Genomic DNA, 22,602 nt, shown 5'->3' on the forward strand with positions numbered 1-22,602 from the left:
ATGAAAAACTCCTCTTGGATGACCTGGGGGTGAGTATATTTTAAGCAAATTTTCATTTTTGGGTGAACTATTCCTTTACGCTTCTTGGTGTAAATGACTTTAACATAGCCAGTCTGGAGAGAATGTAAACATGCATGACAAATGTGTAAATACTGGAGCTCTGCATTAAATATTGCAGTGTAAACGTAGCCTGGTATACCTACTACTGTTTATTATGTTGTTAAAAATAATCAGAGAACAAAAATGAGAAAAAGAAAGAAAAGAAAAAACCACTTGCTGCTTTTCAGTTTTCTTTGTTCTTTATACCTATATCAAGAATGCCCCAAAATGCCAAAGTAGAGAGAAAATGAAGACAAATCGAGACAAATGAAGCGTAGTTGCTCAAAATAGCACTGCTCATGAATAACTTTACAATATTACCTGAAAAGAGAGCGGTGTATTGATCTGTGATGTTGTGTTAGCGTTGGGATATTGAGCTGCCTGCTTACTGAACTCTGACAGTAAATTGAGGGTCTTTTAGCTTAAGTGGCTCTAATATTGCATTACAGAATAGTCTATACATAGTTCATTTATATTTAGCTCACTGCTCCCAAAGCGTTTAGGTTTGTTAGAGTTTGTACCTTAAACATGTCACTTAATGTTACTGGTTACTCAAGTTAAGCTCTTTATTAGCACAGAAAATACTAACATTTTCACCTCAAACATACAATTTTTATGGAATAATTAACAAGCTATTAATAATCTATTAATAATCTATTAATAAGCTCACTAATAATAAAGCATAAAAACAACAAATGAGGGATTTTTAAAACTGAGAGAAGTGTGAGAATTGTTTCCTTTTAATAGAGCCAAATAATAGCTTAATTTTTATAAATAATTTTGCATATGCACACAATGCATGCATTTTAAATGTACATTGACAAATCATTTCATTCTTTTGATTTGATCCACGTACAATAATACACATTGTTCTTGCCATTCATGGAAGACCATGAGAGTGTATCCATCCTTTGGCTCTACTAACAAAAGAGGGGAAAAAACATAGCTTTTTTAATTATTATTTTATTTTTTTTATTTTCTGGCTTAAATGAACCTGTCTTTACTTGAGGGATTTGACCCATTCCTTCCCGCTTGCAAATGAGCTCCAAGGAACCAGGAGTTTAATTAATTTCAGTGTTTCCAGCAACTGAGCTCAGAGATTTACCTAAGCTCTCTCTCTCTCTCTCTCTCTCTCTCTCTCTCTCTCAGCCACACCCTTCATTAAATGTGCCAGCACAGGTGTGAAGAGACAAAAAGGTCAAAAGATAAAACCAAAGATGGATCAGTATGAGATTAGGCAAAGAACAATCTCAGAGAAAAGGTTGCGCTTACACATGAGAGAGTTTTATATATTAATGTGCAAAGCTGAAAACGAGAAAAGACAGAAATGGATCTGAACTTTGGTCACGTGTTGGGGAGTAACTGCAATATTTTTTCAGTCTTGTCTTGTAAAAAGTAAACTAAAGTGCTGGTTTTAATTTTGTATTGCACACAAATCCTTAAAGATGAGTAAACCTAAGACTTAATCAAACATGCTCCCTGAAACAGACCTCTGAAACTCTGGTTCATTTCAGCATGTTTTGCTTTGGACAGTATTCCAGGGATTTGATTCATTCAAATAGCTGATTCGAATGAACTGGTTCACTTGTTGATTCACCAATTCATATGAATCATTACTCACAAAGTTCCTACAAATCATATTGACTTAAACAGTTTGGGGTCAGTAAGGTTTTGAAAGAGCTCTTGTATGCTCACCAAGGCTGTTTTTATTTGTATTAATATTATAGTAATATTGTGAAATGTTTTAATTTATTTTAAAAAGAAATTTACTCCTGTGAGGGTAAAGAGGGAATTTTCAGCATCTTTACTCTAGTTTTCAGTGTCACATGGCCCTTTAAAAATATTTTTTATTACTGTTGTCAATGTTGAAAATATACAGTATCTTAATATTAAACCATTTCGGAACTTCAGAGCGGGACCGTGAATCTTTTGATAGAATTCTGAACATTAAACAAGCTGACCAACATTTTTCTGTGTGGGTAATGCTGTCAAACAAGTGAATGACATCTTCCTCAAAAGAGTGACAAAAAACTTGACAGTTCAGTATAATTATGTCCATTATCCTTCAGCACTTTCCTCTATAGTGCGTTCTTCATTAAGCAGTCATCTCTCTCCCTTCACACATCTAGAAATATCCTCTAATGTGTGTGTGTGTGTGGTTTTGAATTTTGAGAAAATGAAACTAAACTTAGTGGCAGTACATCAGACAGAACATTTACCCTGTATATGTGTTTATAGACTTTAGATGTGGAGCGTTCGCCTGTGCGTCAGCGTCTGCTCGTGCCCAACGCATCTTTCTGCATGTTTACCAAAGGATTGTTCATGTTTGAGGTTGATTCATTTGCTGAAATTCTCAGCATACGGCGTCAATGTTCATTCAAGGTTTGTGTTTGGTTCCCTTGATCTAACTAGACTAAAATGAATCTGTCTGATTCTGGATGAGTTGGATAAAAAAAAAAAAAAAAGGTGAAAAACCAAAAAAATCCTAAAGTACAATGTGGGTGTTTGTCTACTTCACGATGTGGGATGCAATGCACTGTGTAAGAGGATAGTTTCACAGAGATGGATTAAAGGGATAGTTCACCAAAAATGAATATGTCATCATTTCGGCCTGATTTGCATGATTGTTTTCCTACAGCAGCACTGACTGAATCTGTTCCTTATCCAACTTAATGCAGGAGTCTTTAAATTCTGTGTAGTGCGTCCACCTTATTCTTCAACGTGAAAGTAATCTTATGGGCGAGACTTTTGTTCATTAGTCTCTATAGGGAAATAAGGAGAAGAATCAAAACGTGCCATAGTCTAAATGGCAAAACAATTTGAACCACAAGCCGGTGTGTTCATAATTAAAATACTACATTAAAAATAACACGGTAAGACACACTAAATTGCAATATCAAGCAGTGAATCCAGCTGTTTTGTACAGCTAAGAATAGCTGGACACAAATGAAATCGGCCCAGATCCATAAAACTTACAAATGGCCACCCGCTCTTACAGGAAAATTAAGTAATTAGAAGAAAAAACAAAGTGCTGTATGGTAGAACTTTTTGCCCTACAAACCAGCATGTTTATGATTATGATATTATATTAAGATAATATGAAAACAAATACCAATTTGCAATATCATCATGCAGTATATTGGGCTGTTTTTGTACAGCTAAAATAACTGGAAGTGGTTAACACCGAAAGTTACAAAAGGCCGCACCTGCTCTTATATTAAAAAATAATGTGGTTCTTGAATGCAAAACCTCTGCTTATAACCAGGAGACTGCAGAAATATTGGGACAGGACCTACATTTACCTACCAAAATACTCTTTTGGTGTCCAGCACACTATAGTTATTTTAGTCGCAGGATCATCACAGATGGATGCTCTGAAAAACAGAACTTTTTTTAAAAGGTCCACTTGCATTTTTTATGCTTGCACAACAGTCCATTTCACACAATTTTTGATTAACCCATCGTTTTTAATGTCCAGATGTCTACATCAGTTTATCTGATCATTTTATTCAGAGGAGACCGAAGCAGCATACATTCAGACAAGAGTTACTATATTATGAAGATAAAATGTAACCTAAAAGTTATAAAAAGTTATAACTGTACTGTATATGTATGTCTAGGGGCAAGTTGTTACATGCAATTTTCCCAATTTATTAACTGCAATGTTTGTTGATTTGATTACCTTATAGAAATTGTTTTTTTTTTTTTTTTTTTTTCTGTTTAAATTTAGCTTTAAATCCTATAATAGGCTGTTTAATGACAGGTTTCATTGAGTTCTCAGACGTAGTGTGTAATGTGTGTTAAGTTTCTTTTCCCCTCTCTAATCGTGTTAGAAATGTTACCTGATAAAAATTATCATATTTTACTGGCTCCTGTGGTGAACTAATATTTACCCATATGGCTGCTTGGCACATTCTCTCATGCGTAACATACTGTAAACTCGCGCGCTTACGCACAAAGTTTCAAGAAGGAATAGTATCAAAGCGAGTTTTATTTAATTTTTATTGCAGTATTCATGTCATCGTTATGTTATATATATATATATATATATATATATATATATATATATATATATATATATATATATATATAATTATTGCTAAATTTCTATCAGAATGTATTATGCTGCATAATGTTTCTCGAAATGCCACTCGAAATGCTTCTTTATATATATATATATATATAATATATATAATGGTATATAATATATAATATATCATGGTTAGGGATTTCTGAGATTTAAATAGCTCTTGGGTTAAAAAAAATAATAATAGATTAGTCCGGACTTAATGAGCAGCTGCTCAACATGATATAGTTAAAAATAGCCAGGTTTATCTGAATACCTTTTTTTTCCCTAGGTCACCTGTTCAGAAGGTGCAAATTGCATAAATGATTTCAAGCTGAGTTCGTAACGCACACGCGCGCACGCTCAACGTGGGTCTTTAGTGTGGAGTGTCTCCATCTGTGTGTGCACTTTGGTGATGCGCGCGCGCGCGTGTTTTTTATTTTTTATTTTTTCTCAGGCTGGCATACTCCGAAGTCTGCCAGCGGACGCTTGCAGTGGCATACCGTGACAGTGCAGCTTTACCGGAGTGAAGTCGATTGAGAGTCGAGCCCATCCATCCGTCCATCCACGCGTTGCCGGGGAAACAGATGGGCACGTTCCCGCTCGGACCTGTTGTTCATAGGATCATCAACCTCAGCGTTTCGGCAAAGCCACGGGAATAAGTGAGTTTCTCCTGGATTGGATCACGTTTGGAGCATCAATCGTGCGCTGCGCGTCTCCGTCGCTCATCAGATGATGCTGCTGCGTGTTCACGGGTCCTCCTCCGGTACCACCGGCATTACTCACGCACCGGCGGAGTGAGAACAGCTGAAGATGATCCTCAGATGAACAGGTCGGGGAAACTTTTTCTGGAAGATGTTCGGGGCAGTTTGGATATGTGATGGCCACGACGATGAGTTTGTTTAACCGCAGCGAAAAGGAAATTTAACAGGTGCGTAATTGAAACTCGAGCATGAATCCCAGTAGCTTCTGGCGCCTTCTCCAGTTCGGAAGCTCTTTGGAGATCACGCAGGGAGCGCGCTAGTTGATGGCACTGCGCGCCGGGAGGACTTTGCTGTGGTTCGGGCGGGTTTTGCGCAGAGTTTCGCGGCTGCAGGGCTTGTGGTCCCGGCGCTCCAGCAGTCTGCTGTGTCTCTCCACCAGCCAGGACCACGATCAAGGGACCTGTTACAACCGCAACCGGTGTCCGAAGACGCAGCAGCAGCAACAGCAGCACTGCCTATATCCGCCCTTTCCAGACTGCTGCTGCGCCTTCCCGGGGGATAAGAGGGGACATGAACCCCTCAGCCGCCGGTTCCTGGTGGCCATGAAGAGGCAGAACGTGCGGACGCTGTCCCTGATCGTCTGCACGTTCACCTACCTGCTGGTCGGGGCCGCGGTGTTTGACGCGCTCGAGTCGGACTACGAGATGCGGGAGAAGGAGCAGCTGGAGGCTGAGGAGAAGCGCCTCCAGGGCAAGTACAACATCAGTGAGGATGACTATAAAAAACTGGAGACCATCATCATGGAGGCCGAGCCGCACAGAGCAGGGGTCCAGTGGAAATTTGCAGGGTCCTTTTACTTTGCCATCACTGTCATAACCACTATTGGTGAGTTTCGGCTTCTCCACTGTCTTTCACGCAAGGTGGCGAAAAGAGTCTAGTTTGGATATAAACGTGTGTTCTTTTAGAGAGCTTGTTTTGCACTTCGTATGGTGTAATGATGGACGTCGCGTGGGGTACCTGGTTAATCATTTCAGCGGGAGGAAAAGTCCAGACTGGGGTCTGTCTGGGGAGATGAAGGGACGTTATTAGTGCAGGACTCTGGATGCACAGAAAAATCACTCTTATTATCACACCACAGGTGTTTCATTTGTTGCGTAATTTCAGAAATTGCAAAAACTACATAAATAACCAGTAAAGCAAGTTCTAAGGCGATTATTTGCATTTGTGTTGAAATCGTCACTTTACGTAATGCATAACCTGGGCTGTTTGATAAGACTGCAGTTCACATTTTATATATTTAAAAAAGCTTGAAATCTGTACTTTATTGTCTTTTTGATTTTGTTAATGTGTTTGCATATTGAGATTTTAATGTGCACGAGCTGCTGAAGCATTGCATAATGTTCTTTTTTAAAGAGATATGGGAATACTAATTTGTTTATTGATTTTTAATAAGATATAAAACATATGTCATGATTATCTATACTCACAGGGAGGATATGTAATAGTGTGGACTGTAGTGAAGTTTGTTGTTCAGCCTTGTGCCGTGGTGCTGAAAGAACAGCTCCCTTAAACAAGAGTCAGCGTGAACGAGCACCGCACCACATAAAACATTCATAATGCGTCTTTATGATCAGGCGTCGTGACAGTTCATATGAGGACATGAGACGTGCTGGAGGGTCTCAGTAATCTCTCTCGCGCGCAAACACACGCGCTGAGGTCAGATGAAGGCCAGAGTTTTGCGTGTTGCAGTATTGTATCACTGATTGAGTTCATTTCTCAATGCATCATCATTCAGTGTCATTAATGGATCAGTAGAAGCGCTGTAAAATCAATCCTGATGCAACAGGTGCCGGCTGCAGCTAAAGCTAGGTCGCCCCTCGCTGATCGTGCACATTATTATTGCAGCACTGTATTGATATTCCTCAGACATTCTGATTTTAGTTTCTAAAGCCTTTGTCTTAAGCATTACACTTGTGCAGTTAATGCTCAGTGTTCAGACTCCATTCAGATTTGAATTGTAGATTCAGGCCATCTAAATCTAGATGTGTTTGCATATCGATTGGTATTTTCTTTATTGCATCTGTTGAAACATCTATAGCCGCTGCAAAGATGATGCTAAGTGTCATGACAACAGCAAAGCAGCATTTCACTTAGAACTGAAACGACAAAAATTTCAGCACCATTTCTGTGCTGCTTTGCAAAAATTACATTTTCTTCAATAAATCTTAGAATCTAAGAAATGCAACTCTTCAGCAGAAAATAGTCTCTCTCTCTCTCTCTCTCTCTCTCTCTCTCTCTCTCTCTCTCTGCTGCAAATGCTCAGGTGCTGGTTTCCTTTCACAGGTTGAACATGTTGCTTTTATAATCAGTGCTGGTCTTTTATAGGCCTCGCTTTTGAATGGCTAACATTCTTCATTTTGAATACACACTAATTGTACTGCTGTTTCATTCCTGTTTTGCAGCATCTTTCAAATTCTTTTCCGTTCAAAGAAAAGTGTAAACCAAACTGATATATGTGCTCTGGTCAACTATGTACATTTTAATCTGACGATTTATGTAATGGAAAGAAAGCAGGGCATAAATGAAGATGGTTTTAATTACTTGTTTTATTCGCCTTTTTTGAAATGATTACATTTTCTGTCATTTTATCAAACAGGATGGAGTGAGAAATCAGTCAAGAGCATAAAACATCACAGAATTCCTCAAATTCGTCAGTTTTCCATGATGATGTCACTTCCCATTTCCAGGAGGATGATGTCATCAGGCATTTTTTTGTTTGAGGGTTTAACATACTGTAGCTGCAGTAATATTGTGGACGCTAAATTAGTTACAAATTAAAGCAATAATAATAATTTTATTTAAAAATGAGGCAAAAAATGATATTTCTTAATAAATAGTACATTTTTCATGATAAAATTAGTACAGCACCCAAAGACATGACAAAAATAATAAACCAGGTCAGAAAGGCCAGCAAAATGAACCTCATAGTGAATTCCCTTATTTTCTTTTATTTACCTTTTAACATTTATAACAGTTTGTATTGATTTGTATGAGTGTTTTCATTTTACATTCGTTTTATTATATTTATTTACTCTTTAACATTTGATACTTTATTTTTATATTCATTTTTACATGACAAAATGACTTCTAGTCAAAAGTGAAATGATAAAAAATTAACCCTGTGTTTACTGTGAAATTGTAAATGAAAGTTAATAAAAAATAAACAAATAGATTTCCATCTTCAAAAAGTCTGAGTTCAGATTTTTTAATCGTATGACGTAATTGTTCTGCGCCTGCTCAGCACACACTGCAGGTCTACTGTACAGAATGTACTTGAGTGTTGGTACTCAGTGTGTTGACGATGTTTTAGTGGTGTGTGAACAGCAGCTCTCGTGTATAATGAATAAGCATCCCGTTCTGTAAAAGGACACTAATGCACAATGTGTGTTCTGCTGTGTGCGTTTGTATACAATATGATCACGAGAAACACACACGCACATGCAGGTGAGCACACAGTCTTGTGGACTGAATAAACTGTCTGTTGCTTTGTGCTGGTCATTTGTAGATCATTTGCCGACCATTTGAATATAGCTATTGGTTTTGATTAAGTTTTTTTACTAATGCATCACTAATGTGCTTATGTGAATTCATACAGCTTTCTTTCCTGCCTTACCATTGTAATTCAGTGCTGTTTGGCCATGTACTATAGTGATGATACCATACTTTTTTGGGCAGAGCAATGCTTTATATTAAAAAAGCATGCTATAATGTGGTACACTTTTCTTTATTTCATTTTAAAATGTAAAGGGTATGATAATCATTCATTTATTTCAAAGTAGCATGGTTTTACTAGTATTGGATGATTTTAATATATTCTTTCTTTCTTTCTTTCTTTCTTTCTTTCTTTCTTTCTTTCTTTCTTTCTTTCTTTCTTTCTTTCTTGTGATTTTAACAAAATCCTTTTTTGGATGGTGGTGCAAAAGCACCAGAGTGACTGGCTCTAGACATCCTCATTATTTCATCTGTGTGTATCATCGCATTGTTGAGAAGGAGAAAATAGTGTGTGTGTGAAGCCACACCTCAGCAGGACAGTGACAATACTGCAGTGCACAGCATGTGTGTGTGTGTGTGTGTGTGTGTGTGTGTGTGTTTACACTACTGCAGTGTCGCTCAAAGCATCCTTGATCTGATGATGAGGATATTAGTAGTTTAGTTTGAAGTGCAAACTTAACTTTCCGTACCACCTGTTATATATTTAAGATGAATTTTGGTTTTGTCATTGAAATAAATCTGAATAATAATTTGTTTTTTGAAAATTCCATATACAATAAACTGGCAAAACTATTTACTAGATTCATTAAGATAGGAATTGCTTTTATAGCCTGATAGGTTTATTTGGTTCAACTGAAATTTATATTCTTATTATTATTCTTATTATTATTATGTTTTTTTTTTTTCTGAGTGTACTAAACACACTTTTCTGATATCATCCAATCAGTTCCTTATAAAAATAAATAAATACAATTATTTAAAAATAACATGTTTTACACAATATTTCTGATTATGGAAGTAAAATGGGCTAAAAAAAAATTAATTTTTATGTTAACTTTACTGATTCCTGAAACTTTACACAAACCATCTTATAAATTATATTTGTAAGTGTAAAGAAACATTAGCATATATTAAATTATAAATGATGCACATTTAAATGTAATTCTTCCTGGTTTATCAGATGTTTCTCTTTTTTGACCTCTATAACAAGTATTTAATTGTGGTTTATTTAGCAAAGTGCTTTATTTGAGAATAATTCTGGCTGAATTGCTTTTTAAATCCTAAACAATCAGTAATTTGGCAGGTAAGAAGTCAGGGTCACAGGGCTTAGATGATGCTGTATAATTTTATTCAGTTCAGTACAATGCATTTAATTGAGCTGGCACATTCAGTCCATCACCGCTGAATGTATCTGCACAGAAATGGAGAATTGTGGTCTGTATTTGCATTGATCTCTTGAATTTGGATTTGGAAATGGAACTGGCTCGATCCTCAAGTGACCAGGTGGCTCAGCTTGGCTCGTAAACACTTACATTAGCAATGTAAAGTTTCGGCATGAACACAATTCATCTCTTTCCATTCTAATAGAACATTCGAGCAGACACTCAAGCTGTGAGACAAGAAGGGGCTGTATTTAAATCTTTAATGTAATATTAATTTAATTATATTAATAATTCAAAGTTTTTTTTTTGTTGTTGTTTTTTTTTTAGGAATGCAGTTGATATTCAAATTAAATTATTTTTGAAACAAACACAAAACTAAATCCAGTGTCATTTACTTTTTTAACCTGTGATGTATTTCACAATTATATTTTGTATATCTATATATTTGTATATTTATTTACATTTTAACATTGTGTATTTCATAATAAATGTGTTATTTATTTTTATATTTAATTTACGTTTCAAAATATGACGTGTTTCATAATATATTATTTTATATTTATTTACTTTTAACATTAGACATACATTAAATAGATTTGATTTGATTTACTTTTTAACATAATATTTTTTATATTTATTTATTTGATATTTATTTTTATGTTTTTATACTTTTTAACATTTGAAATATTTCCTAAAATTCTTTTATAAGCTTCGCCCCGATCCTTGTGCGTTATTCACAGCTATGTGTTTGACTTTATGATTAATAATATAATTGTATAATAAGATAATTGTTTAGATTGTCAGTGTTTTGATTTAGGAGACGTATAAGACATTTATATTAATATGTATAATATAGCATAGGATTAGGAATATTTTATAAGTAATAGATTGTTCATAATGACAATTTAAGTTTGTTCATTTACCTGAAGTATTAAACTTTCATATTAATGCTAATATGTGATATGTGCTTTTATAGTGTTAGGAAAACTATATTCATAAGCAACAGTTCACACACTTGTTGATTTTGTCTGATCTATGATCCTTTGCATTTCCTAAGCTCTCTGAGCACAGTTCAGGTGACAGTATGTTTTTAATAATTAACAGATGTATTAGTTTTGATGCGTAGAGGAGGCCGTGGATGTGCGGGAGTGTGTGTATGCATGTGGGGGGTGGAAATGTCAGAGTAGCCTGGAGCCTTGGTTTCCGTGGAGACACTGTGTGTCTTGATCATGTGTGCGGCGCTAACTCGGCGTCGAGCAGATTGCGCGGGGAGCTGGTTCCACTTGCCGTGATTAATTGCTGGGAATGTTTCCACCTTTCCACAGAGGCTGAGTGCGTCTGAGTTTGTCCATGCAGCGCGTGCTGCTCCGCTGGCCATCATGCTTTACCCACGATACACTGCCCCGGGTCAGTTTGGAGAGCTGGAAAGAGTCGACTGCGGGGCTTCTGCTTGTTTGCAATCTGAATTTAAAGAAATGAAAGCTGTTTGAACTACAAGCAAATATTTTCTGAAATGTCAAAACAATTATGAGTTATTTTGCTTTGTTGGCAGCGGTGTGAAGGAAAAATGCAGACAGGTACATTTCCAGCTCCACCAGTGGCAGCAGCACAGTAAACTCAAACAAGGTCAGAAATGAACCAGGGCTCTGGGCAAAAAAAAAAATAAAAAAATAATAATAATAAAAAAAAGAACCTAATCCTCTATTCCTATTTGTTTGTTTGTTCATTCATTAGTTTGTTTTCTTTTAATTATTTATATTTACCTTTTAACAGTTTACATTGATTTAAATTGACTTACTTATTTTTAACTTTTTAATATTTAATATTTTATTTTTTATATATATATATCATATTTGTATATTCATTTATCTATTTTCATATGTATTTGTATTATTTCATGTATATTTATATTATATAATAATTTAATATTAAGTCTCAGCCCGATCGTTTGCATTACTTGCAACTTATTTGATTTTATAAGTAAGTTACTGTTATAAATGTTCAGATGGACAATTTAATTTAATTGAGTTAGTTGAAGTATTATAAATAAATATGAATAAATGAGTCACATGCTCTCTCTCTCTCTCTCTCTCTCTCTCTCTCTCACTCTGTGTGTGTGTGTGTGTGTGTGCGTAAAAATATCCCATAATACAGGTATGAAAATTGCCCTGAAAGCCGAGTCTAAGAGACAATTATTAAGTTGATTTCTTATCCTCTCGTGTGTCCACTTACCTGCTTAGTTAGGGCAAACACTACATCACCTAATTAATATTTCTGATGATAAGAGGTACAATATGTCCTCCTGTGTCTATCCTGGTACTATCATGAGTTTGGAGCGGGATCAGTGTTTGAGAAACCTGTTTGAGAACAGTCATGATTCCTTTTGGTGACATCAGTGGCACAGAAACGATACGTTTCACATTCCCAAACTGTTCCAGAACTGGCTGTACAAAATCAGCAGAACAGCTGATGTCATTCATTCTAGACTTTTAGATCTCTAGAGCGTGTGGAGAATGTAGCAATTAACATTCCCGTCATGAGCGTTCTAATTCCATAAAGCACACACGCTTGATTGCACAAAATGTAAAGTTTTTAGCGAGCGGCAGCGTCTTGGATCAACAGCAGTGGCTTTCATCAGCGTGTTACTGTGGAAGCATTAGACCGCTCACTCCTTCTCTCTGCTGCTATTTTTAGCTCCAGCTCTACAAGCCCACAGTCACACTCGATTGCTTATCCAATAAAGCCAAATCAATTTTCCACTAATTTCCAAAATGCTCTGTGTATCTATTTCTCATATAGACTATCTATCTATCTATCTATCTATCTATCTATCTATCTATCTATCTATCTATCCATCCATCCATCCATCCATCCATCCATCCATCCATCCATCCATCCATCCATCCATCCATCCATCCATCCATCCATCCATCCATCCATCCATCCATCCATCTATTTGTCTGTCTGTCTGTCTGTCAGTAAATTGTATGTGGAAATGTACCATGGTAAAACTATGCATTTATTTAGGAATATAACATGGTAATGCTATTCATTTTATTTTGCATGTAATATGGTAATACTATTTATTTATTTAATCATTTCTTTCTTTCTTTCTTTTAAGATGATGGCATATTATAGTACTGTGGCAGTATGATGATACGGCTGTGGTAATACTATGGTACTTATGCCAGTGTTCTAAAATTAGTTTATATATTTCTTCCAGTTATAACATCACAGTACATGTCCAAAAATAGTAGTGCCGTGGTACATTTTGTACCGTTTTGGTGTTGTTGTTTTCCATATGAATGCCATGGTTTAAACATGCTCTTGTGTGTGTGTGTGTGTGTGTGTGCTCGCTCTTGTTTTTGTGACATATCAGGACACAACTCTGTATAATGACATGGGTATGACACAGGTATTACAAGGAGAGGGTGACTTATGAGGACATAACCCATGTCCCCATTTTTCAAAACGCTTATAAATCATACAGAATGAGTTTTTTGAGAAAGTAAAAATGCACAAAGTTTTCTGTTTAGGGTTAGGGTTGGTGTGATAGAATATACAGTTTCTACAGTATAAAAACCATTACGCCTATGGGATGTCCCCACTTTTCACAAAAACAAACGTGTGTATGTGTGTGTTACATGCTTTTTATGTTTCATGTGGATTTGGGTGTGTGATATTATAGCAATACCATCTTTCTTTCTTTCTTTCTTTCTTTCTTTCTTTCTTTCTTTCTTTCTTTCTTTCTTTCTTTCTTTCTTTCTTTCTTTCTTTCTTTCTTTCTTTCTTTCTCTCTTTCTCTCTCTCTCTCTCTCTCTCTCTCTCTATGCATCACTTGTAGCACTGCTCTGAGCACAGGGGATGGTTTGACCTTGTGTCTTTTTTTCATCCAGTGACTCAGATCATCTTCCCGTTCACGGAGAACTGCGGAGATGAGAATCCAGCTCAGTTAGTTTTCTAGATGAATTTCAAACAGTGTCATGCTGCTTTTTTTTCTCCACAATACCTTCTCCATTGTGTAACAGTAGCTGCATGGCACTTTGCCATTTTTATGAGTGATCTGTTTTTCAATTAAGTTCAGTCGGCTTGCCGTTGAGGTCTCTCTTTGCTGACTAAACATGTGGTTACAACGCTTTCGTCGAGGGGAAATGGATGGCGCTCTTAAAAGGGTTTTTTATATTGTAGTACATTTTTATTGATGGGGGTCTTAACAGGTCAGAGATATATGCTGAGCGATGTTGTTTTCACACAGCGCTCCGGACAGGTGCTGCTCTGACGGGTCAAGCTAATGAATGGATAAGAAATAATTGCAGAAATATAAGTTGATTTAGATGATAGTGAAAATAGTGAACATAGGCCACAGATATACTTCATATCAACCTTACAGTGTTAACAACTGAACCCTTAGGGAGAACTAATTCAGCAGAATTTGCTTGTTTAAATATTGGCTGTTGGAAAAATGTTAAATGTAACATTTTAATTATATTTTTAAAATGTAAAAAAAAAAAAAGAATGACAAATGCTCAAAACACTTCCACTGAAAGTGCATTTTTTCCCCAAAATAATTTAAATAAATGTTCATTCAAATCTATGTATATTATAAATAAATGTAAATCTATATATATATATATATATATATATATATATATATATATATATATATATATATATATATATATATATATATATATACATTAACTTTCATTGAAATATTTGTAAAAAAAAATAATTTATTAAATTCAATTAGTTTAAATATTAAATAAGTTAGTTTAAATAAAAAAAAAAAATTCACAAAAGTGCAATTAATTTTTCAAACCAAAAAATGATTTAATACGTTCATTTACAGAAATTGAGTATAACTTTGAGAATATTTACCATTTATTGAATTGGGTATTTAACCCAGTTTCATGTGTGATTATTGTAGTCATTCCTCCGAAAGCATTAGCAGATCAATTCATCCATGAAGGAATGTTGCAGTGCATGCTGGGACACACATTACGATGAATAAAACATTTAGTTCTGGTCAGTGCTGGATTATAACATTGTTTGAAGATTCTCTTAGGAGCAGGGAAGCATGTAACTCTGCTATACGTCTGTGTGTCCTCTCTCTAACACGCGCATGTTCACGAGGGAAAAAACTGTGAAATGCAGTGATATGTGGATTATATGTGTGTCTGAGCAAAATCGGCTCAGGTCTGTGATAACTGGCATTATCTTATTCATAGAGGTGAGCATGGAGGAGATGTTTAAATCTGCAGAGAGTGAGAGAAAGAGCTGTGTGCGTGTTATAGTGAATCTCTCACTGGAAATCTCAGCGTAAACACAAACCGCAGTTTGACTGACAGCTCTCAGTGGCCCTTGACTTTGGTTTTAATATTTCTCTATTTCTTACACTCTCGTCTTTATTGCATAAGAACGAGAAGGCCGTAAGATGTCAACACACACTCACACATACACAGAAAACTCTGTGTGCTGCTATGATTTTATACTTGTGACTGAGGGAAAATAATAGTTTTTCTTAAAGGGATAGTTCACCCAAAAATGAAATTTCTGTCTTTATTTTCACAGCCTCTTCTTGTTCCAAACCAGTTTGAGTTGTTGTTTTTTTCTTCCATTAAACACAAAAGAAGATATTTTGAAGAATGTGGATAACAGTTGACGGTATCCATTGATGTGCATAGCAATTTTTGTTCAATAAATCAACGGCTACCGTAAACTTATTGGTTACCAACATTCTTCAGATATATTATTTTGAAGAAAGAACTTACATTAGAAGAAAGAAAGAAAAAATATAACAGAAGAAATGCATTCATACAGGTTTGGAGCAACGTGAGGGTGAGTAAATGATGACAGAAATTTTATTTTTGGATTGAACTATCCATTTAATACAATATATTATGGTCTTTTGGATATGTATTACAACCATGTTTTCTTGATGTTCATAACATTCTTTATGGAGACATATGATGGGACGTGCCATGACAAGTTTTTGGGGAGATTTACCATATCCGCAATTTTGAAACCATATAATTATTTTTTTTTTTATGCAAATTGGACTTGTTTTAGTGTTACATGCCCTACCCCATGGGAATATATTTACAAAAAAAGCACCAAAAATACCGTGGTAGTGTCATGGTACGTTTTTGTAAGTGTACAGTAATCCTGTCATGTTTCCTGGAACATGGTACCATGGTAATACTGTGATTTTTGGATGTATACAATAGGCATTTTGGGGTATTTGCCATATAGTCATGTCTTTAAGCATTTAAATTTTTTAGGCATTTAATATGGTTGTACAATATTTTTTTAACACTGTACTATGTTAACAAGTTATTTTTTGGACAATTCCAAGGTACCATATTGATATCACATTCAAATACCATGGTATTCCTTGAAGTACATGTATGTATGCAAAATACATAACATACAGAATATATTAACTTGTTTTATTTCTTCATATTTATCCCCATTATATCCCCAAAAGTAAATTTCATCTTATTTAATTTACTTCTTGGGATAATTACAGTTATGTAAACGCATACAAACGGATGCATTCATGTACACACATTTCTACTACTCTTCACTTCTGGCATGCTCGTTCTCACACAGGTGGTTAAAGAAGGTGTTTAAAGCTCATTAGCAGTGTGTGTATTGTGTGTCTGCATATTTGTGTGTTTGTGCAGTTGGACTCAATCTGATAAGTGGGAGGAAGATTTTAGAGGCGGTGTTGAGATTCATTTAGATAATTACACATTATCTTCTTCTGTCTTTACCTTACGCTCTGCATGGGCGACGCAAACAAGATTGCAGAATGTCTTCCATCCGTTTAAAGCAAATCTGTCGTCATTTCATAACGATTTGTTCGCTGCATCGCCGATCGATGCAAATGACTTCAGATGCATTCAGAAGGACACGTGCCCTGTCAGATCACTTGGCAGGATTAAAAAGATTGTTATAATGAGCTGTTCTTGTGATAAAACACCACATTTGATAAAAAAGAAGGCTTGGAATTAATTTACTGTACATTGATGAGCATAATCAATTTTGGAGTTGAATCGGTACAAGCTGAGAATGAATTAAACCGTGGATATAATTACGGGCCATTTAAATTAAAGGCTGCAATTTATTTCAAGTGATGAATGGCGGAAAATATGAAATATATACATCATTTCTACATTCACTTACAAGAAATGAGGGGCTGAGTGCTCAGTGTGGTCACCGACTTAATTCTGAAAGACATCTGGGGGAAAGGGCAAGCTTCGTGTGAGATGAATTAAACACATCTGTTTCTTCACAGCATGGAGCTTTAGAGGCGCAAAGTTTGAAAGCTTTCACTGTGGCCCCAAAAAGTATTTGGGCACTTAAGCTACCTTTAGAAATCTATGAATGTCACTGCATTACATAACTAAATATTAAAGCACAAATATTAAAGAATTTACACCGAGGCTGTAAAGTGATTGGTTTTCAAGTCACATGTGATCCAATTTAGTTTTCTTCAATGGTAAAGCCACAGACCTTTTTATCTCCCAATACCACCTCTACAATTACTGAAGGGCTGGTTGGGTTGGTTGTTTGGCAACAAGCATTAAAATCTTCCCAAAGTCTCATTATATACCATACACTTGTATATAACTAGATGAAACATATTTGATTGGTAAATGAAGGTGTTTTAGTATTCCAACCCAATGAGATGACACTATCTCACAAACCTGGCGATGTTGAGGTAGTAAATAAATAATGAAGTGATTGAGAATTAATTGAGGTGTCTAGACAAGGGTAAGGTTGGTAGAAATAAAACTGATGGGGGTTTGGGAGATACAGGAGCTTGTGTGCAGAGATTAGAAGTTCATGTTTAATATTACAGGATGTTAAATGTCATGTTTAGACATGGGGAACTACTGCATTGACAGCTTTAGGTTTATTTGCTTCTGCAGATACTGTAAGAACACCGACAAGTTGCAAGAACAACTCTTTTTCTTATTTGGAGGTGGATTTAATAGCTCTGTATTTAATAGGAGTAATGCAATGTTTAAATATTTCTGAGAGCTTTGCGGTTGAAGCTGCAATAATATTGCTTAATCATGTTTTTTTTTTGTTTTTTTTGGACCATGTACATTTTTTAGTTTGAAGGTAATTTTGTTTATAAACGTGTTACTGGAATACTGGATGTTGTTCGAGTTCAACTCGTGCTCGTGAGTTAAGAATGACAAATCAGACGGCTTGCACAGATACTATGGTATAGTTCATATTAAAGTTACAGTCTGCATGTTGAAGTGTCATTACATTTTCCATAATTAAGAAATCTGTTAAAAATGATTTGACCAAAAGCAATTACCTACTAGATTTTCCTATGGTGACTATATGGTCACCCGATGGAGCGGCTCTAACTTTTTCTTAAGCTAGTGCACTTGCAGTCATGCTAATTACCGTTAATGAGTTATTTTACAAACAATAATAATGTCAACTGTACAGCAAGTTTAATTAGGCCTGTTTATTAATTTGCTGAAAGTGACAGTTCACCCAAAAATGAAAATTCTGACATTAATTACTCACGTGTCATTCCAAACCCGTAAGACCTTCGTTCATCTTCCGAACACAAATTAAGATATTTCTGATGAAATCCAAGAGCTCTCTGACCCTGCATAGACAGCAATGCAACTGAAATGTTCCCAGGCCCAAAAACATACTAAGGACATTGGTAAAACTGTCCATGTGACATACATTTTATGAATCTGCGAGAATACTTTTTGTGTGCAAAAAATAAATCAAACAAAAATAATGACTTTATACAACAGGTCTTCTCCTCCAAAGGCAAATCACGTATTCTGCCATTATCGAGATAATAAGAGTTTTTGTGTGTGTGTGTGTTATTGTTGATTTGTGGCTAGCATTAGCATATCCGGAGACTTTTTCCCGATCGCACCGTTTGCTGTGAACTCATAAAATATTCAACCTGCCAGTGGACTAACATCAAAAAAGAAGCAGTTATTTCCCTTAAATATTGATTTTCTGAGTATGGTATAAATATGTATTGGACAGACGAATGTGTGGTAAATCTGGAGGTTGTTTTTCTGAGTTGATCGGTTGTGTGTCCTGTAGTCTGTAATGTGAAATGAGTGTGTGGACTCCATTATTATTCAAAGCAGCGTGAGAATTTAAAATAGTGTTTTTAATTTTTTATATGGGAGATGATTAAAATATGACGTATTAATGATTTTATTAGAGGGCACTGCTAACATTTTAAATTCAGAAAGAGAAGCTGGTCACCTCTCCTCTCTCCTGTTCTCGTCGTATCTGCTCATCTCATCTGTTCTCCTCGTTTAATTCCTCCTAGCCTCGTTCTTCTCGTCTTTTCTCCCCTCCAGTATCTTCTCATCTGTTCTTTCCCCATATCTTCTCATTTAGTCTCTTCTCTTACACCCCTCAACTCGTTGAGAAACTCCTGCAAGAAGCTAAAAGAGGACATATTGATCTATGAAGTTAATATCTCACCATCCTCTCCTTTCATCTCCACTCCTCCTCCTTAATTCTTCTCTTCCTGTGAGTCAGCATAACTAATATTTGGCTGCGCTCCTCATCTTTTGTGCTTTCACTCTTTGTTTTTGCCATCCAGTATGAGGTCTGGTTGTCAACTGACATCCTGATGCTTCCCTGTTGAGTAACAATAAAGTGTAGCAGGTGTTAGTGATGTCATTTCCTGATGGGGTTGAGTGTTTAATGGACATTATTGGTCTTATTGCAGGAACGCTCCCAGAAATCGTGACTGGTGTACTTTGCACTTCTCACACAGGCTGTCTTGGGTAAAGTTAATATTTTTATGACAGGTTATCTCTCTTAAGGCATATTGTGCATATTTCATGTGCACTTTTTCAGTAAGTAATTAAACAGAAAAATAACAGGTTTAAAATAAGTCTGTAATAACACCAATTAAATTTCAAATATAAGCAGCTCTTCAGAAGATAATAGTGTTATTCAGCTAAATTTAGCTCAGTGTTAATTCAGTTGAGTCCAATAACAGTGTTGATGTTGCAAAATTAATGTCATTATCCAACTCAGTTCAGTTAAAGAATGTTGTTCTCATCTGATGTGCACTGTATTTTATACATGTACTTGTATACAATATACTGTATATCATACATGAAGAAGCCAACAAAGGATGCACCATAAATTAAGTCAGTACAACTTGTATTTATTTTAGGGCTGGGACTCGATTAAAAAAAAATAATCTAATTAATTAGAGGCTTTGTAATTAATAAATCAAAATTAATCGCATTTTAATCGCATATAAATATTTGACCTGAGAACAGTGAGCAGTAATTTTTTTCACATGGATTTATAGTATACCATTGAATAATGTCTGAATACATAAGCTTAAGCAACAAAATATTGTTTATTTTTGTTCAACCAAGTCTAGCAGATCAGTGCAATTTTTGCCATTAAGTGTAGCAATAGCATATTTAGAAACAATTTAAAAATAGTACATTTCAGAAATTCAGGAAGCTTATAGGTGCTGGAACCTTCTGTAAAGAGTTTTTTTTAAGTGAAACACAATACTGTCAATTACATTCAGAACATTGGAAACACTTGACTATTAGAAAACATCTCTCTGTTGCTTCAGAGGCCATAACATACTAAGTCCAACTCTCAATAACCTTGGCCAAAACAATAAAGAGTTCAACATAAACTGTTGCACCAACAAAATAATACATAGTTCAACATAAAGTGTAAAGTCCATGCTAGCTGCTATATGTTTTGCGTTGAGGTGATACTTGAGGCTCGATGTGCTGCGCCTGCGGTGATATGCGAACGCTAGTTGGTGCTTCAGTATAATCGGTCCGCCGAAACTCATCCAGTGAGAAACGTTCCGCGGTGCAAAAATAAGTTATTAAAAATGTGGGAAATTTTTTTCTGTAATTAATTCATCTTAATTAACGCGTTATTTTTTGTGTAATTAATTAATCTCAATTAACGCGTTAAAGTCCCGGCCCTAATTTATTTATAAATTCTCCATACTTATAAGTGTTCCGAAATACAATACAATAATTTTACGTGAGATACATGGTTCTTTACTGATAATATCTCTCCAGTGAGCCCTTAAATGCTTAAATTGAATCAGTGAGTTGAACTCTACCAGATCAATGGGATTCCTGAATGAATCATTCAGACCAGGGTTGCATTTCCCATACAATGACGTAACTCCCTGATTAACCACAACCATACGATGCATTGCTTGTGGAAACAAACTAGCTAGTCACGACTGTTTCCTGAAGACGGCCGCATCTCCGTTGTTTGAACCACATTAGTTCAATAATATAGAGCCATTGTTAATAATGCCACGTGCAAGTGGTGGAGTAATAAACATGTCTAATTCCTAGTTCACACTGCACTATTTTAGCCCCATGATTTTCACTCTCCGAAAAGTTGTGTGAAATCACCAACAAATGCCCAAAATCAGAGGCAAATTCACTTGTTAATAATTGTGTGAATTATTAAAGACATGGTCTGAGAGAATCATCAGCCCATTAAATATTTGGCACGCTAAATATCTGGACCTGTCTGTGCTTCTAATTCCTGCTATGTGAAATGAGTTCTGACAGAAGAACACAACAGCGATAACCTACAGCCAATGAGAGAGCAAGAAAAGCTAGAGGGCAGCAGTTTGGAGAGTCATATGAAACATAGTTTGTGGACCAGACAGAGTTGTCAGTGATTCTTCCTATTGCAAAATCATGCAGTGTGTAACAGTAGTGTAGCCAGAAAAGAGACTCTGGGTGTGCATATGAAAATCTGGGTGTGCCACATTTATTGTCAGATTACTTTGCAAAATTATGGGATAGTATTTTTGTCACACTGCTTCCGTCCAACCATACTCCTAGTGTTAATTTGCAGGTCGTGTCAAAATGTAGTTAATTGTTAAATGTAATAATTTTCTTCCAAACACGATAATTTTGAACTTTAGCTATTTCATTTTGTTTATTTTTCATTACAATTACTTCACTTTAAATAAATTATAATATATAATTATAGGATTCAAATGAATTGTAGTTGCTCAATATAGATCTTTTTTTTCATGTTTTTGTAATGTCTGGGAAGCCAGAATGCGCATGCATCAACAGAAACATTTATTAGCTGAACCCTGTTTTTTTACGTGCCATTTATAGCAAGACATATTACAGACGATATTACAGATGCTCTGTCAGATTTAAGTTGAAGCGCGTGCCGAACCGTGTGTGGTGAACCGAACGGTTTGTTTTTTTTATTTCAGCAAACCGTGCCATCCCTATTACCTCAATGATCAATCAATTACAGGCCTAAAACAATCATGCCCGAGCAGACGGATATTAGCACATCTCATCACACCGGCACCCGCGTCTTAATCAGTTGTATGGTCTGGTTTTCAGTCTAAAACAGTTGTGTCAAGTATAAATGTCTCGTCTTTTTTAGGGAGGTGCGAGCGCAGACAGTGGACGTAGGCTCGCACCTCCCAACTCGCACCGGAGGCTCGCACCTTTTTTTCTCAGATTTTGAAAAATCTTCGCTATCGACTTAAAATGCTTCCAAGATCGACTTGTCGACTGCGATCGAAGGGTTGGTGACTCCAGATATAGCGACCAACTTTTTTTGAGCAAGCATTGATTATGCGTGACACAGTCTCAATTTGTGTGAGGCATGTAGCCTATTGGGCTCAAACGCTGTGCGCGCATACATACGCTGTGCTCGCGATACACACTGAAACACTTGTGCGTATAAGTGAAACGTTATATATCTGAGCAAATATATAAAAACTTTGAAACAT

The 22,602-nt window shown here is 35.8% G+C and overlaps 1 protein-coding gene across 1 annotated transcript in view; it reads left to right on the top strand.

Moving 5' to 3' along the window:
- The first annotated feature begins 4,633 nt into the window (after positions 1-4,633).
- Positions 4,634-22,602, top strand: part of LOC127979486 (potassium channel subfamily K member 9-like) — a 52,215-nt gene continuing 34,246 nt past the window's right edge. The window contains exon 1 of the mRNA XM_052584988.1: positions 4,634-5,754. Coding sequence (XP_052440948.1) covers positions 5,193-5,754 — 562 coding nt within the window. The 5' untranslated portion in view covers positions 4,634-5,192. The remainder of the gene's footprint in view (positions 5,755-22,602) is intronic.

The sequence above is a fragment of the Carassius gibelio genome, chromosome B19 (assembly GCF_023724105.1).
Source record: "Carassius gibelio isolate Cgi1373 ecotype wild population from Czech Republic chromosome B19, carGib1.2-hapl.c, whole genome shotgun sequence".
In the NCBI taxonomy this organism is placed as follows: domain Eukaryota; kingdom Metazoa; phylum Chordata; class Actinopteri; order Cypriniformes; family Cyprinidae; genus Carassius; species Carassius gibelio.